At 46.2% G+C, this 17,478-nt stretch overlaps 1 protein-coding gene across 4 annotated transcripts in view; it reads left to right on the top strand.

Moving 5' to 3' along the window:
* Positions 1-15,886, top strand: part of LOC138285077 (uncharacterized) — a 166,510-nt gene extending 150,624 nt beyond the window's left edge. For all 4 annotated transcript variants that reach the window (XM_069224592.1, XM_069224591.1, XM_069224588.1 and 1 more), the window contains one exon: positions 14,820-15,886. In XM_069224592.1, the coding sequence (XP_069080693.1) occupies positions 14,820-15,580 (761 nt within the window). In that variant the 3' untranslated portion in view covers positions 15,581-15,886. The remainder of the gene's footprint in view (positions 1-14,819) is intronic.
* Positions 15,887-17,478: the final 1,592 nt, after the last annotated feature.

Genomic DNA, 17,478 nt, shown 5'->3' with positions numbered 1-17,478 from the left:
AAATAGGGAATTGCAATTATTGATGTATGTAGGTCTGGCACAGTGAAATTGAGTCTCACAAAGCATGCAAGTCACAGTTATAGGAGTTGCATTCTGCGATTTCCAATTTTGAGAATGCATTTGCAAATTGCTGGACACAACACCCCTACCTCAACCAAAATGGCAAGCAGGAAGGAGAGAAGGAGATGTGGCATTAAGAGAAAATATAAATTCATTGAGAAGGAGATCAAAATCCTCACGGATGAATGTTGCACCCACTACGACTTGTTGCTTGTTAAGTTCTCCATAACCATCTCTGAGGCCCAAAAAAGTAAATTTACACTGACACGCAGGCAAAAAACCATTAATGTTGAGGTCTCTCATCTATCTGTGAAGGAAATATGCAAGAGGTGGTATGACCTCAGGTCCAGGACCAAGGAGAAGGTTGCCAGGTGCTTTGTAGAGAGCTGTGTAACAGGGGTTGGGCACTCCACAGTATCTCCACCTACAGCCATAGGTACAATCGTGGAAGACACCATTGAGTACAAGGGAGTTGCTGGATTCAGACCCTTAGACACCTCAACTCCTGAACCTAACCCAAGTAAGTGCTGCATGTACATTGTACTGTCAAGGCAAATGGGTCATCCACAGAGACAAGTTAAGTTAACACACCAATGCTTCATAAGACATGTAGTACCCTACACACAATGAACATAATCAAAGTTTATTCTAACTGAAACACAAACATATGAGTAGTAGGCACACAAACAGTTAAACCAGAACTTAACTAGATTATTTTCTGCAACACAGGTGTATCCAAACAGAACACTGATGGGACAGAGTCAGAGGCAGGTGAGGCAACTCACATGGATGAGGAGGACAACACCAATCAATTCACATCACATGCCATCCCCACTAGTGTTGACATTTCACACCAGTCTGCATCTCCAGAGAATGATGACGGTCATCCACAGTCAGGCTATGACTCCCATAGTGAGATCACTCCATCCACGTATAGTGGGACATCATCAGCAATGTCGCAGGGAACGACCTGTGCCACAAACACTTCTGTCAATCCCACAGGCATCCAAGGACACACAGGTGCATGGAGGGCTGAAAAAGTAAATATTGCAAATTCAATGCCTGCAACACAAAATGAAGTTAACAACAAAATGTTGCCAGACAAATGGCAGAGAACCAACGCCACTTGGACCAGAAAATGGACAGCATGGCAGCTGCGCTCAAAAAGCTGTGTCTACGACTCTCCAACACTGACTCTGATCAGGCAACCAGGGATAAGCATGGTGCAGCCAGGATGGACAATCGGGCAACTGGCACATGCTACAGCAGCCCGGTGCATGAGACTGTTAATGTACAGGTTGAGATGTGCCCCTTTAGTGGCGATGTAACAAGGGGTCTGCAACAGATAACATTTGTTATCGATGCAAAACAGATAGGCCGCATTGAAGGGGTCACAGGCAGAGAAGGGCCTGATAGCGAGGACATATCTAGCATCAACAGTGTCTACACCTCAGATGCCAGCGCTCAGAGACACAGCAGCGAGGTAGCCCACCTGGCCTTAGGGGCAACAACATTGAGCTGTTTATGCAGTTTTGTATGTCAGACCTGCGTTCACTCCAATCTGGTTAATTAACCCGCAGAGTTTTATTTTCATTTCCTAATGAGGGTTTAGTTTGACTATAGACTACGTACGTGACAATAAATGTATGTTGGTCTACATGCATCAACAGTGTTTCACATACACCATGCATTATCATTGACAATGTACCTCCCAAAGTATTGTGTGGCAATGTGATCCCTGTACCTTTCCCCATCCACTGCTTGGCTCCCATCTCTTAGCTGCTGTACTGGTGACTCTGGATTTTCATCCTCTGACACCTCAATGTGTATGCCTTTCCAGGGGGCAATATTGTGGAGGATGGCACATTTTGCTGCTATCATGCAAGCTATTTCCGGTGCATATTGTAATGCACGCCCACTCTAGTGCAAGCACCTGAAATGGGATTTCAGTACTCCAAATGTCCGCTCAAAGATAATCCTGGTGCTAGGATGTGCATTGTTGTAGTGGGTGCTAATTTCTGGAGGTGGGAGAAAGGTATGATGTTAGGATCCATGGCTATAGGGCAAACACAGTCACCTGCAACACAGACATAGTTGTGATGCTATATGACATAATGAATAGTTGACCGCAAACATATATCTCTCACTAACTTTGTCTTCTGTACTGAAAAGATATCCCTCATCAAATTTCCCTTTTTCCAGCTGTCTGTTTATTCCGCTGTCTAAACTTGTAGGAGTCATGGGAGTTTTCTGGATGTTGCCAGTGGCATAACATAACCCCCACAGTCCCTGCAGTATGGGGGAGAGCTCCTGAGCTCCAGAGGCCCCCGTCAGCAAGAGCGGTAGGTGGTGGTCCCGCACCACTATCTACTTTGCAGGGGCACTCCCTCAAGTTCTTTTATGCCGCTGGATGTTGCAACAGAATATAAGTTATGAAACTGTGGACATTACGTACCACTTGAATTTAGAGGGAATGTATACTTTTCCTGTTTCTGAAAATATATTCCAGATGAAATGGGGGATATATGGGCACGTGTCTCACCTATACACCCTATGATATGGGGAAAATCAGGTATCCTATAAATGTTTCTGGTACCATGCGTTTCCTGGGCGTCCCTGCATAGGTTTATGTGTTGGTGAATGTAGATCAGTATGGCATCTGGGAATGCATGGAAGAACCATGAAAGCACACTTTGGGGGTCATTCTGAGACCGCCGGGGCCAGGGTCGGCGGGAGCACCGCCGACAGGCCGGCGGTGCCCCGCAGGGCATTCTGACCGCGGCGGTTCGGCCGCGGTCAGAAGAGGCAAACCGGCGGTCTCCCGCCGGTTTACCGCTGCCCTTAGAATCCCCCATGGCGGCGCAGCTTGCTGCGCCGCCATGGGGGATTCTGACACCCCCTACCGCCATCCTGTTCCTGGCGGTTCGCCTGCCAGGAACAGGATGGCGGTAGGGGGTGCCGCGGGGCCCCTGGGGGCCCCTGCCGTGCCCATGCCAATGGCATGGGCACGGCAGGGGCCCCCGTAAGAGGGCCCCGAAAAGTATTTCAGTGTCTGCTAAGCAGACACTGAAATACGCGACGGGTGCAACTGCACCCGTCGCACCCCTGCAACTACGCTGGCTCAATTCTGAGCCGGCGTCCTCGTTGCTGGGGCATTTCCTCTGGGCCGGCGGGCGCTCTTTTGGAGAGCGCCCGCCGGCCCAGAGGAAATGTCTGAATGGCCGCCGCGGTCTTTTGACCGCGGTGCGGTCATTCAGCGGCGGTACCCTGGCGGACGGCATCCGCTGTCCGCCAGGGTCAGAATGAGGCCCTTTGTCACAGCCCTCGTGCTACAGCAATCACACACTGGTAACTGCCAGAGGCTAATAGGTATAATTAGCACAATGCCTGTATATGAGTAGGGACCGCCTTACTGCACAGGCTCCTGCTTTCAAGGTGTGGTTGTAAGAGTGACATAATCTCCAGTATGACAGTAGTAATTAGTCTGTCTCTCATATACTACTTCCCCAGTTTGTTGAAAGAGGGCAAGGTAACTTACTGTGCTTCCCTATATCAAGAGCCCAGAAATATGGGCCAGGATATATATCTCAGTGGGAAGGAAGTATTGACTGAATCACTGATTTTTGAACTTTCACAGAGATCAGAAACAAGCCAATATATTGAGATGTGAAGTTAATGAGTAGATAACCAAACATTGCCCCTTTTATGATAACCTGGTGTCTTTCTACAGTCCCTGTCAGCAAAATACCTGTAGGCTGCCTTTGCTTGTTGGTGAGATGCTTTCTGTATGTTACTGTGTCTCTGTACTAGAATGGTTACAGAGCGAACTATGGAACAGGACATCTCCTTGGGAAACATCTGCAGATGTTAACTTTAGCAACAGAAGGGGACAACAAATCTTCCCAAAGACAACTGTTGTATGCAAATTCAGCTAATGCAATCAATTGGTACCAGGCACTATGGCATTCCATGGGAAAACTTTGAATTTATTTTCCAATTACTGATTCAACTACTAAGTCTGTCTATCAGTTTGTGGAAGGTGACTGGTACAATTGAAGAGCATGGTACTGACTCATTGATTATTCCAGGCAACAAGAGACCTTTGACACGTGCTCCTCTGTATGTGTTGATGAGCTCAGGAAGACTACGGAGGTGGAACATTTTAACAATTAAAATCCAAGGCAGTTTCATTTCCGTGTTGAGTCATTTCACGGGAATAAAATGTCTTATCTTCATAAAATAGTCTATGACCCCCTAACACAGGGGTAATGCTCAGATAGGCAAGTAGATTGACAATAAAGTTCATAGAGATCATATTGCATGGATGAAAGTGGGAGAGCATTTGGAAGAGGTTGCAAGACTCTAGTCACTGGTATATGTGATCTTTTAAACTGAGCACAGATTGTACATTTTCTAGCATATTCTTTGATTGCAAACTCCATTCCAGGCAAAAAGAAATATCTTGGAATTCGTTCGCCATCTTTCAATGACCAGGATAACGTGGTACTAGCAAATTATGACACCATTTTAAACCTTTGACTGTACTGTCTTACATGGAAGGAACAACACATCATCTCAATACAGAATTATGCTTTCTGTGGTTCTTGTTTTCTATACTGCTGCAGCACAGACACTTCCTTATAGGCTTGCCTGATGATTTTGAAAATGCATCTTAAGGGTAACGAGGAAAGGGAAAGAGTAGGGAATGCATCATCTTAAGTTTCTGGATCAGAACCTTTCTGTGGAGAGAGTCTGGGTCAGCTGTTCCAGGTCAATTGCTAGGTCTGCAGGTTGTAACATAGTCAAAATGGTTAAAAACTGAGTCAACCTGGAGGGTTTGGCACATTTTATCCTAGTTAGGTAAGTAAGTGCATTTATCGTAGTTAGGTACAGTACATTTTCATGATCTCTCCACACAATAATCCAGTTACAAGACCCCTCCAGATGATGTCTCTAATGAGTAAATGTGAATGCTTGAATTAATCTGGCAATCACTCGGGCTGCATACCAATTCATATTTTTCCATCAACTATGCCACTTTAGTTTGGACTTAGTAATATGCAAATCATCCTTGACCCTGCTCTAATGGGATCCGCTCAGCTCGAACTGCAAGACCAGATCCTCGCTGAACCAGAACACAAGCAAACTAGGACCTGTTTTGCCATTATTATGGGCTCATCAGCCAGGTATAGCTTGAATCCAGCTGCATAGTGAGCAGAGGGCCAACGTCTGGGTTCACCCGTCACACTTAGGGCATAAAAAAAAAGTGATGGATGGAATACTTGAAATAATCTCAGTCACTGGCAATTGCTCAGGGCTGCGCCCCAATCTGTCATTTTTTAGCCACCATGCCACTTCAGCTTCGACCAGTCCTGTGTTGATTTTGCTCCAGTTCAGGAAAGATCTGGCTTGGCAGTTCGGGCTTGACGGTTCACATTGGAGTCAGAACTTATTTGCATATGGTTGGATACAAACAGAAGTGGCATGGTGTGCAAAATAACAATGGACTGAGATGCAGCCCCAAATAATTACCAGTTGTGAGAAAGTAGCCTCTTTCTAGCCTTGTTACCCCCACTTTTGGCCTGTTTGTGAGTATATGTCAGGTGTTTTCACTGTCTCACTGGGATCCTGCTAGCCAGCACCCAGTGCTCATAGTGAAAACCCTATGTTTCCAGAATGTTTGTTATGTGTCACTGGGACCCTGCTAGCCAGGACCCCAGTGCTCATAAGTTTGTGGCCTATATGTATGTGTTCCCTGTGTGATGCCTAACTGTCTCACTGAGACTCTGCTAACCAGAACCTCAGTGGTTATGCTCTCTCATTTCTTTCCAAATTGTCACTAACAGGCTAGTGACCAATTTCACCAATTTACATTGGCATACTGGAACACCCTTATAATTCCCTAGCATATGGTACTGAGGTACCCAGGGTATTGGGGTTCCAGGAGATCCCTATGGGCTGCAGCATTTCTTTTGCCACCCATAGGGAGCTCTGGCAATTCTTACACAGGCCTGCCACTGCAGCCTGAGTGAAATAACATCCACGTTATTTCACAGCCATTTACCACTGCACTTAAGTAACTTATAAGTCCCCTATATGTCTAACCTTTACCTGGTAAAGGTTGGGTGCTAAGTTACTTAGTGTGTGGGCACCCTGGCACTAGCCAAGGTGCCCCCACATTGTTCAGGGCAAATTCCCCGGACTTTGTGAGTGCGGGGACACCATTACACGCGTGCACTATACATATGTCACAACATATGTATAGCGTCACAATGGTAACTCCGAGCATGGCCATGTAACATGTCTAAGATCATGGAATTGTCACCCCAATGCCATTCTGCCATTGGGGAGACAATTCCATGATCCCCCGAGTCTCTAGCACAGACCCGGGTACTGCCAAACTACCTTTCCCGGGGTTTCACTGCAGCTGCTGCTGCTGCCAACCCCTCAGACAGGTTTCTGCCCTCCTGGGGTCCAGCCAGGCTTGGCCCAGGAAGGCAGAACAAAGGACTTCCTCAGAGAGAGGGTGTTACACCTTCTCCCTTTGGAAAAAGATGTCAGGGCTGGGGAGGAGTAGCCTCCCCCAGCCTCTGGAAATGCTTTCATGGGCAGAGATGGTGCCCATTTCTGAATAAGCCAGTCTACACTGGTTCAGGGATCCCCCAGCCCTGCTCTGGTGCGAAACTGGACAAAGGAAAGGGGAGTGACCACTCCCCTGACCTGCACCTCCCCTGGGAGGTGCCCAGAGCTCCTCTAGTGTGCTCCAGACCTCTGCCATCTTGGAAACAGAGGTACTGCTGGCACACTGGACTGCTCTGAGTGGCCCGTGCCAGCAGGTGATGTCAGGGACTCCTTCTGATAGGCTCTTACCTGTGTTGCTAGCCTATCCTCCTTCCTAAGAAGCCAAACCTCCTTTTCTGGCTATCTAGGGTCTCTGCTTTGGGGAATTCTTTAGATAACGAATGCAAGAGCTCATCAGAGTTCCTCTGCATCTCTCTCTTCACCTTCTGCCAAGGAATCGACCGCTGACTGCTCTGGAAGCCTGCAAAACTGCAACAAAGTAGCAAAGACGACTACTGCGACCTTGTAACGCTGATCCGGCCGCCTTCTCAACTGTTTTTCTGGTGGTGCATGCTGTGGGGGTGGTCTGCCTCCTATCTGCACTAGAAGCTCCGAAGAAATCTCCCGTGGGTCGACGGAATCTTCCCCCTGCAACCGCAGGCACCAAAAGACTGCTTCACTGGTCCTCTGGGTCCCCTCTCAGCACAACGAGCGTGGTCCCTGGAACTCAGCAACTCTGTCCAAGTGACTCCCACAGTCCAGTGACTCTTCAGTCCAAGTTTGGTGGAGGTAAGTCCTTGCCTCCGAACGCTAGACTGCATTGCTGGGTACCGCATGATTTGCAGCTGCTCCGGCTCCTGTGCACTCTTCCAGGATTTCCTTTGTGCACAGCCAAGCCTGGGTCCCCGACACTCTAACCTGCAGTGCACGACCTCCTGAGTTGTCCTCCGGCGTAGTGGGACCTTCTTTTGTGACTTCGGGTGAGCTCCGGTTCACTCTGCTTTGTAGTGCCTGTTCCAGCACTTCTGCGGGTGCTGCTTGCTTCTGAATGGGCTCTTTGTCTTGCTGGACGCCCCCTCTGTCTCCTCACGCAATTGGCGACATCCTGGTCCCTCCTGGGCCACAGCAGCATCCAAAAACCCTAACTGTGACCCTTGCAGCTAGCAAGGCTTGTTTGCGGTCTTTCTGCACGGAAACACCTCTGCAAGCTTCTTCACGACGTGGGACATCCATTCTCCAATGGGGAGGTTCCTAGTCCTCTTCGTTCCTGCAGAATCCACAGCTTCTACCATCCAGTGGCAGCTTCTTTGCACCCACAGCTGGCATTTCCTGGGCATCTGCCCACTCCCGACTTGATCGTGACTTTTGGACTTGGTCCCCTTGTTCCACAGGTACTCTCATCCGGAAATCCATTGTTGTTGCATTGCTGGTGTTGGTCTTCCTTGCAGAATTCCCCTTTCACGACTTCTGTGCTCTCTGGGGAACTTAGGTGCACTTTGCACCCACTTTTCAGGGTCTTGGGGTGGGCTATTTTTCTAACCCTCACTGTTTTCTTACAGTCCCAGCAACCCTCTACAAGCTCACATAGGTCTGGGGTCCATTCGTGATTCGCATTCCACTTCTAGAGTATATGGTTTGTGTTGCCCCTATACCTATGTGCTCTCATTGAAATCTAGTGTGACTGCACATTGCTTGCATTGCTTTCTATTGCTATTACTGCATACTTTTGGTATTGTGTACATATATCTTGTGTATATTTGCTATCCTCATACTGAGGGTACTCACTGAGATACTTTTGGCATATTGTCATAAAAATAAAGTACCTTTATTTTTAGTATATCTCTGTATTGTGTTTTCTTATGATATTGTGCATATGACACCAGTGGTATAGTAGGAGCTTTACACGCCTCCTAGTTCAGCCTAAGCTGCTCTGCTAAGCTACCCTTTTCTATCAGCCTAAGCTGCTAGACACCTCTTCTACACTAATAAGGAATAACTGGACCTGGTGCAGAGTGTAAGTACCCTTTGGTACCACTACAAACCAGGCCAGCCTCCTACATTGGAAGCAGCGATGAGATAAGTACTTGCAACTACTTACCACTTTGTCATTTGTACTTGTAATAAGAGAAAAATATACAAAACAAGTTCAGTGTATGTACACCTAACCAAAAAGTTTTGCTTTTCTCTATCTATATTTTCACTCTATTGCTAAGTGCTGAAAAGTACCTCTAAAACTTTCAAAACCTTCTTAAAAGTTTAAAACGTTTTTTTTCCTGTTCCTTAAAAAGTTCTGAAACTTTTTCTTTCTTTTTCTGTCCCTTAAACCTTTTCTATCATGTCTGGTACAGGTCAAATTCTGGATCTGACCAGAACTGCTTATGACCACCTTAGCTGGAAAGGAGCAAGGAGTCTCTGCATTGAAAGAGGTTTAGGGGTAGGGAAGATTCCCTCAAGAGAATTGTTAGTTAATATGCTCATTGAACAAGATAAGACCATAGTTGGCATATCTGGTGAGAAATTAGCTGATGGTTCACTCTCTGATTCTGGGGTAGCCCCAGTAAAAGGATTAGAAGGGAACCTTCCCAACCTGCCCCTTAGCAGGCCACCTAGCAGGGCTGGGACTGATGTCAGTTCTCATCACAGTGTAGAGGTTACTCCTTTAGGCCAGGTTGTTAGAGTGCCATCTGTAAGGGACAAGTCTCCCTCTCTTCATTCACACCATTCTTCTGTGGCAAGGCATGCCCAACCCACCCACCCTGAAGACAGAGTGTTAGAAAGGGAACTCAATAGATTGAGAGTGTAAGAGTCCAGACTGAAGCTCAAGAAGCAACAGCTGGATCTAGACAGGGAAGCATTTGACTTAGAAAAAGAAAGACAGAGGTTGGGGTTTAGACCCTATGGTGGCAGCAGCAGTATTACAGATAGTAATCCTGTAAAAGAGCATGATTCTAGGAATCTGCACAAGATAGTTCCTCCTTATAAGGAGGGGGATGACATTAACAAGTGGTTTGCTGCACTTGAGAGGGCCTGTGTTGTACAGGGGGTCCCTCAAAGGCAGTGGGCTGCTATCCTATGGCTATCTTTCAGTGGAAAGGGTAGGGATAGGCTCCTTACTGTGAAGGAAAGTGATGCCAATAATTTTACAGTTCTTAAGAATGCACTCCTAGATGGTTATGGCTTAACCACTGATCAGTACAGGATCAAGTTCAGAGAAACCAAAAAGGAGTCTTCACAAGACTGGGTAGACTTTGTTGACCATTCAGTGAAGGCCTTGGAGGGGTGGTTACATGGCAGTAAAGTTTCTGACTATGAAAGCCTGTATAACTTAATCCTGAGAGAGCATATTCTTAATAATTGTGTGTCTGATTTGTTTCACCAGTACCTAGTGGACTCAGATCTGACCTCTCCCCAAGAATTGGGAAAGAGGGCAGACAAATGGGTCAGAACAAGAGTGAACAGAAAAGTTCATACAGGTGGTGACAAGGATGGCAAGAAGAAAGATGGTGAGAAATCTCAGGATAAGCATGGGGATAAGAGTAAAACCAAAGATCCTTCTTCAAATCCTAAACACTCTTCAGGGGGTGGGGATAAAACAAATTCTTCCTCTTCTTCACAACCTGCACACATTAAAAAGCCTTGGTGCTTTGTGTGTAAAAACAGAGGCCATAGGCCACGGGATAAGTCCTGTCCAGGTAAACCCCCTGAGCCTACCACCACTGATACATCAAGCTCTAGTGCCCCTAGCAGTAGTGGTAATAGTGGTGGGACTGCTGGCAACAGTCAAACTAAGGGTGTAGTTGGGTTCACTTATGGGTCCATCATAGAAACTGGGGTAGTCAGTCCCAAGACAGTTTCTGTCACATCTAGTGGCATTGGCCTTGCCACACTGGCTGCTTCTCCCCTTACAAAGGATAAGTACAGGCAGACAGTTTCAATAAATGGTGTTGAGGCCCAGGCCTACAGGGACACAGGTGCCTGTATCACTTTGGTGACGGAAAACCTAGTGGCTCCTGAATAACACTTCATTGGACAACAGTAGTAGATTAGTGATGTTCATAACGCCACTAAGTTTCTTCCCTTAGCTATAGTTCAGCTTATTTGGGGTGGAGTTACTGGCCCTAAGCAGGTGGTAGTATCACCTAGCTTACCTGTAGACTATCTCTTAGGTAATGACCTAGAGGCCTCAGGTTGGGCTGATGTAGAGTTTTATACCCATGAAGCCATGCTGGGTATCCCTGAGGAATTGTTCCCTCTCATTTCTACTGAAATTAAAAAGCAAAGGAGAGAAGGCCTGAAAACTCAGGATCCCTCTCCAACAACAGGTAAAAAGGGTATCACTGTATCCCCTAAACACCCTGCCATTCAGGATACCATTCCTGTGGTGGGAGAAACCTCTCCTGGGGTGGCACCTGTTCCAAGGGAACCATCAGCTGGCATAGCTGTACTCCCTGTGGTGGAAGTACCTCTCTGTGGGATAACTCATATTGGTGAGAAAAAGAGCACCATTTTAGTTAACATGGAGCATCCCTCCAACCCTCCCAGAGAAACTTTAGTGCAGAAACCCTGCACTGCCTCACAACACTTAGGACAGCATCCCTGCCCTAGTGTGGAGCTCATAGGACCGCATCCCTGCCCTGCTCCAAATCAAGAGAAACAGCATCTCTGTTCTCTCTTCCAGCCATATGGACAAAGTTTTTGTCCAGCTATGGCTTCACTAAGACAGCATCCCTGTCTGGCATTCTCATCACTACAAATAGGTTCAGTGGACAATTCCCACTGCTCTAAACTAAAACTTACTGATAGAAACTCTGAAAATATATCTTCACATTGTTGCTTAGCTAAAAAACTTCAAACAGGGTGGTTTACATCCCCACAGGGAAGTAACCATATAGTTGATGATAAAGGGAGTAACCAGTCTATTGCAGAGCTACTCTCTACTTATCACCACTTAGACAATAAAGTCTCAACTGGCCAAGGTTAGCCTTATTGTCCTTCGTTTGGGGGGGAGGGGGTTGTGTGAGAAAGTAGCCTCTTTCTAGCCTTGTTACCCCCACTTTTGGCCTGTTTGTGAATATATGTAAGGTGTTTTCACTGTCTCACTGAGATCCTGCTAGCCAGCACCCAGTGCTCATAGTGAAAACCCTATGGGCCATATTTATACTTTTTGACGCAAAGCTGCGCCGTTGCAGTTTTGCGTCAAAAAGTTACCGCCGGCTAACGCCATTTCGATGCGCCGTGCGGGTGTCAAATTTATACTTTGACGCACGGCCGCGCAACCAACAGGTGGGAGTCATTATTTCATGACGCACACAGCGGCGTCAAGTCGTAAAGGAAACCAACGTTAACGCAACGCAAATGACTGTGGGTCGATTTACGACAGCGCAACCCGAAAAGCGCCTTTTTTTGGACGCAATTGCGTCAAATTCACCCACGAACACTGCCCTTTCAGCAGAGGAGAGCCAAAATGGATCCCAGATGCCACAGCTGACCCCAGGAAGATGACAGCAGACCAGGAACCAGCCAGGATGATCCATACAGGAACCAGGACATTTATAGAAAAAAAAGAAAGTGTCGCTTCAGTGCAGAGTAGCAGGAAATCCTGGTTAAAGAGGTGACGGAACACCAGCACCAACTGTTCATCACCTCTAAGTTACCAATCAGCTGGAGAGAGGCCATATGGCAAAAAATTGTGGACAAGATCAACAGTGTGGCTGAAGAACGCAGAACAGTCACCGAGTGTAAGAAACGCTGGCATGACTGCAAACGTAGGACAAAGAAAAAAATGGCCAGGAACAGGAAGGCAGCACTGCAGACTGGAGGGGGGAGTCCAGCACACCAGGAGGCCCTGGACCACATGGAGGAGATGGTCGCAGCCGTCATCCCTGAGGAGATCGTCACAGGGATTCAAGGACAGGACAGCGCAGACTACCACGAGACAACGCACATGCAGGGTAAGTCACATGGGGAATTATAAAGCAATAATGATAACTGCAACCGGGGGGGGGGGAATACCTACTACACAATGCATGTAAGTCAGCATATATATGAAGTGGCATGGGTAAAGGGGCACGGCAAGGGGGCATGGCCAGCACAGACAGAAGCTGGGGCACGACAAAATACAGCACCAACAACAGTCCCATGGGGGCATCCTGTCATGACAACAATTGAGCTAAGGGAAAGCAGCGACAGGTGGGAAGGCCACTATGTCAAACATACATCCAGGCACTCGTCAGTCAAAATGTATCCTACATCAACTAGGTCCCTATCAGTAATCCAAAATCCAAAACAACAACTGCAATGTAACTGCAACAACAGTTGACAATAACACCTCTGATCTCTGTGCAGCTATAGTAGCAAATGGCAGGAACCTCCCCATGGAACATACATACCTAAATTAGGGGGTGAGGAGGACATCTGCAACTAGTTCTAGAAATAAGACAAAGGCACCAGTACACTCAAATGCCAATGCCCATAGTAGACACATACATCAGCCAAAGTAAACAGCAATAGGAGCCACACAGCACTAAGGACACACACATGCTGCATACGTCAGGGTCCCTCACGTGCCTGGCTAACAAGGCAACATCACTAATGTCATACTGCTCAGACAACAACATTGAGAAGGGGACACATGCAACTGGTCACTGAAACACACCTACATAGTCTGCGAACCAAATAGGACATTGATACGATAAACAGGGCAATCCAATTAAACACACATTACCCAACATCATATAGAAACATCAACAATGTTTACATCCATATCACATCCTAACATTGCCATGCATAGGATATGCCACATAACAATAACATTTAAGTCAATGTGAATACAAAGTTTTTGGGGCAGGTCCTGAGAGGCAAGTGTGCTGCCAGGGCAATCACAACACCCACAGCCAGTGAAAGTGTAGTGTGGTAAGTTTTACGTATCCTTTGCACATTAGCTTCAGGCTTTAGGCCTTTGTGCACTTTGCCCTGAATGTATTTATTCATTTGCTGTCAGCGTAGAGCCTCTGTGCACTTTGCACTAAATGCTTCTTAATAGGGCTTTATACTGTTATTTTTCAAATAGCCATTTCTACGGTGTTGTTTCTTATACATTTCACACTGTTTTGCCTACTTCAGCACTGGAGCTCTCCATGACATATTCACTCTGTGCTTCAGTCAAGGATACAGTCTGGTACATTGTCGATAGACATGGTAGGAATTTTGATTTGGCATTCCTGCGTAGGGACATTTTGTGATCACGATGACATGTTATTTATAAAATCACTTCCTTGTCCCAATACACGCAAGAGGGAGTTTCCAAACAGAGAACCACAACTAGACGCTGCCTGCCTTGTTGCAGATGCTGAACCAGATCACAGGCCTTTGCTCAGGTATGAGGGCTGATGTCTCCCCAGTGATTCGGAAAGGCAAGCTAGAAGCTTAACATGCTGTGCTCTAAATAGAACAAGCAGAGGGAGAGTACAAACTGTTAGGCACCATGATAGCTTTGTTCTAATGTTTTACTCTCCTGGTGACTATTTCAATTCTACCATGTCGTATTGTTTGGGTTATTGCGGCTCACGCCTTATTATCTAAAATTCAGTTGTTTTATGAAATCATCATATAAAACAAATACTGTCTTTGTCATTTGTATATGAGATCATACTGGAAATTAGAGAGTTGGTTTGGATCTGAGTGACCACGACTTCCCTGAGAAGTTCCAAAGATGTCATGCGCTTGGCTGCCTAATCATTTCTTTGCCGTGGGAGACATGAGGTACTGCTAGTTAGCCAGAGCACAAAAAAGAAATTAGGGTGACAGAGTTCTTTACAAGTGGGTCAGACTCAGTCCCCCACACCGTTAGCTATCCTGCTGCCTAGAAATCCAGTAGTCTCATTTAGGATAATGAGAGCCCACGCGACAAAATGTCTCTCCATACGAATAGATATACACAGAGGGTCGAGTAGGACAAAAAGATGGCTATTCCCTAATTGGTACAAAGCAACACTTAAGGCGATTAGGCATACAAGTCTGATAACTCTATATCATACATGTGACTCACAGGTGGGCCCTCGGCCTATAACAATGCCCATATGAAGGACAGCAGATACCAATACCAAACCAGAGCACAAAGTAAAGTCATCAAAAGGTTTGCATGTTACGGCAAAATTGTCCCTACACAGACACACTAATTGTACCCTGTTTCATTGCAGAGGAACATGGATCTCCTGCCGATATGCCTGTCCCTGATTTCCCTGATGACATGGATGACGAGCCCATAAACATTTCCCAGGAGACCATCCAAAAGGTCCTTGAAACCCTCCAGACCCCACCTTCAGTCACAAGGAGGAGCAGAGAACAAGCAGCCATCACAGAAGACCCACCCACCACCCCAATTGTAAGACCTGCCAGCTCCAACACAGCTGAGGACTCTGACGACACTGGCACCAGCTTTGAAAGAACTGTAGTTGGTGTACAGCCTGAGCTGGCCAAGGAGGTGCGGGTGGGGATGCAAAACATGGCAGCCAGCCTTGAGGGGGTGCGTTCGTGCATGATGTCATTTGCAGATCAGGCAGCTGCAATGCAAGCCCTAACATCTCTCTTGCAGGAACTTGCAAAAACACAGAAGGAAATCAGCCCAGCTGTCATCCAGTTGACACAACACCTACAACTGCAATCCAGTCAACGTGTGCACGAATGCAACATTGAACCCCTCAGGGCCGACCTGGCTGCCTACCATCGTGATGTGGCTGCTATTCTCAAAAACCAGCAGGCCCTCCTTGCAGCAGTACTGCCCTTAAGAACTTCACAGGGAGCAGCCCCCGGGATGTCTGACTCCACGTCTTCTAACACTGAGGTGTGTGTTGCCCCTTCACAACCAACAACAACAAGGACAAACCATGCAACACACACATCAGAAGAAGAAGACATGGAACAGATCACATTCTCACAGAAGAGTACCCGGAAGCACTAGTCCCTGCACCATGGCCTACTTTGACCAAGGTCTCACGTTTTGCCAAATGCCAGTCTCACTACAACTACACTCAATGACTGTTCTGCTATCCACTGTATGACTTGTCACCATTGCCAGTGAATGTCTCTCTCCTACCATTTGCCAAATCCTGTCCCTCTGCACTGTCTGTGACATCACCCCAGCATGTCAGGAGCATCATCCACACCCCTTCTGTAGGATCACCATGTAAGAATGCACCAGAACGGACTTAGCAAGCATGGACAATGGCCATTTTTCACTACAGCACCTATCAATAAATAGCACTTGCACACCTCATATGTCTCTGTGTTATTTGACACATCAACTGTGCAGTAGATAACTCTAAAGTGCCTGTGTGGCTACCATGTAGCTTGTCAATACAACTGTCCTGACATCATGTAGTCTGATACATATGTGCAGTGGCCAGGATTGCATCATGGCCTTACCATCCTGAGGAGATTAACTGATGAAGGGACAAACCACACACAATCATGCTGTGTTGGACAGAATAATGCTCCATCTACAGCAATTCAAGTCAACTAATGGTGGCTGATAAATGTAGGCACCATGCAATACTAAAACATGAAATTATGAAGCGAAATCTAAGCAAACAAAAAAAGAAAACACTGCATCAATCACCCTTTCTGAGTATACTTCCATGAAGGAAAGTCATGCTGAATTATTACACACATGTTCTAGGTCAGCAATGAAGGCAACAAGACAAGGGTGTTAACAACACCTCATATGCAAAGATCTCCCTGAACATCACACTGCAGTCCGACCTATTCAATTACCCACAATAACAAGTCTGGAAGCACACTTTGTGATGTAGAATACCTACTCATCAACACAAATCCTTGCTGATCGATGTAAACTACCAATGGTGGGTCTCCCAAATGGTGGATACTTACCAAGTTAGCACACGGGTAGCTGGCATGTTAAACCTCCATTTTCTGTGGTGGGTACCATAGGACACTAATGTCATAGAAAAACATTCACCTACACTGATGTCAAGGCCATGATAAAGTAGCACTTAATGCATCATGCTAAGGGTTAACTATATGTTTATTCCTATTTATTCACACAAGAGGCAACTAAGGCAAAAGTCATACCTACACTAATCTAACCTGACTACTACTAACCCACAACTGTCCCTAACTAACCTAAGCTAAACTTACTCTACACATATAACGAAACGATCTAAACATCAACCCCCCACCCACCATTATGAGACAGGACACATGCAGGACTACACATTCTAACCTACACACATACTATACTATCCTAAACAATCATATATTTTTTTGGTGATTTTATATATATATATATATATATATATATATATATATATATATATATATATATATATATATATATATATATATATATATATATATTTTTTTTTTTTTTTAACAAAAATGAATCCCAACATTGACCCCCACCCACCCAAAAAAGAAAATTAGAAAGAATAAGGACCCCCCACCCTCCTCCCTAACACTAACTAAGCTAACAACCTACACTAACCTAACACTAATCCCCAAAACCCAACTATCAGTACAAAATAGGAAAGAGGAGAGAGGAGAGGGGTAAAAGTAAAACATGGCAAAAGTCCTAGAGGTTGGCCCTCCGTAGGGTCCACCTGATGGAGCGAACCCTTTTCTTTATATATGCCACATCCTGGCTTAGCTTGTCCACCTTGGAAAAAACTTTGTCCACTTTACGGCTTAATGCCAGGAATGCGGCTGGGTCTACAGGGGGGGCTGCTGCAGTCTGTGTGCTGGCCGAGGTGGACGGTGTGGCAGTAGTTGGATGCCCACTGGACTGTCCGGGGTGTTGAAAATGGCTGGGTCCAGGTCTTGCTGACGGGGCAGGGTCAACTG

The sequence above is a fragment of the Pleurodeles waltl genome, chromosome 3_1, assembly GCF_031143425.1.
Source record: "Pleurodeles waltl isolate 20211129_DDA chromosome 3_1, aPleWal1.hap1.20221129, whole genome shotgun sequence".
NCBI lineage: Eukaryota > Metazoa > Chordata > Amphibia > Caudata > Salamandridae > Pleurodeles > Pleurodeles waltl.
This window is presented reverse-complemented; position numbering and strand designations above follow the sequence as displayed.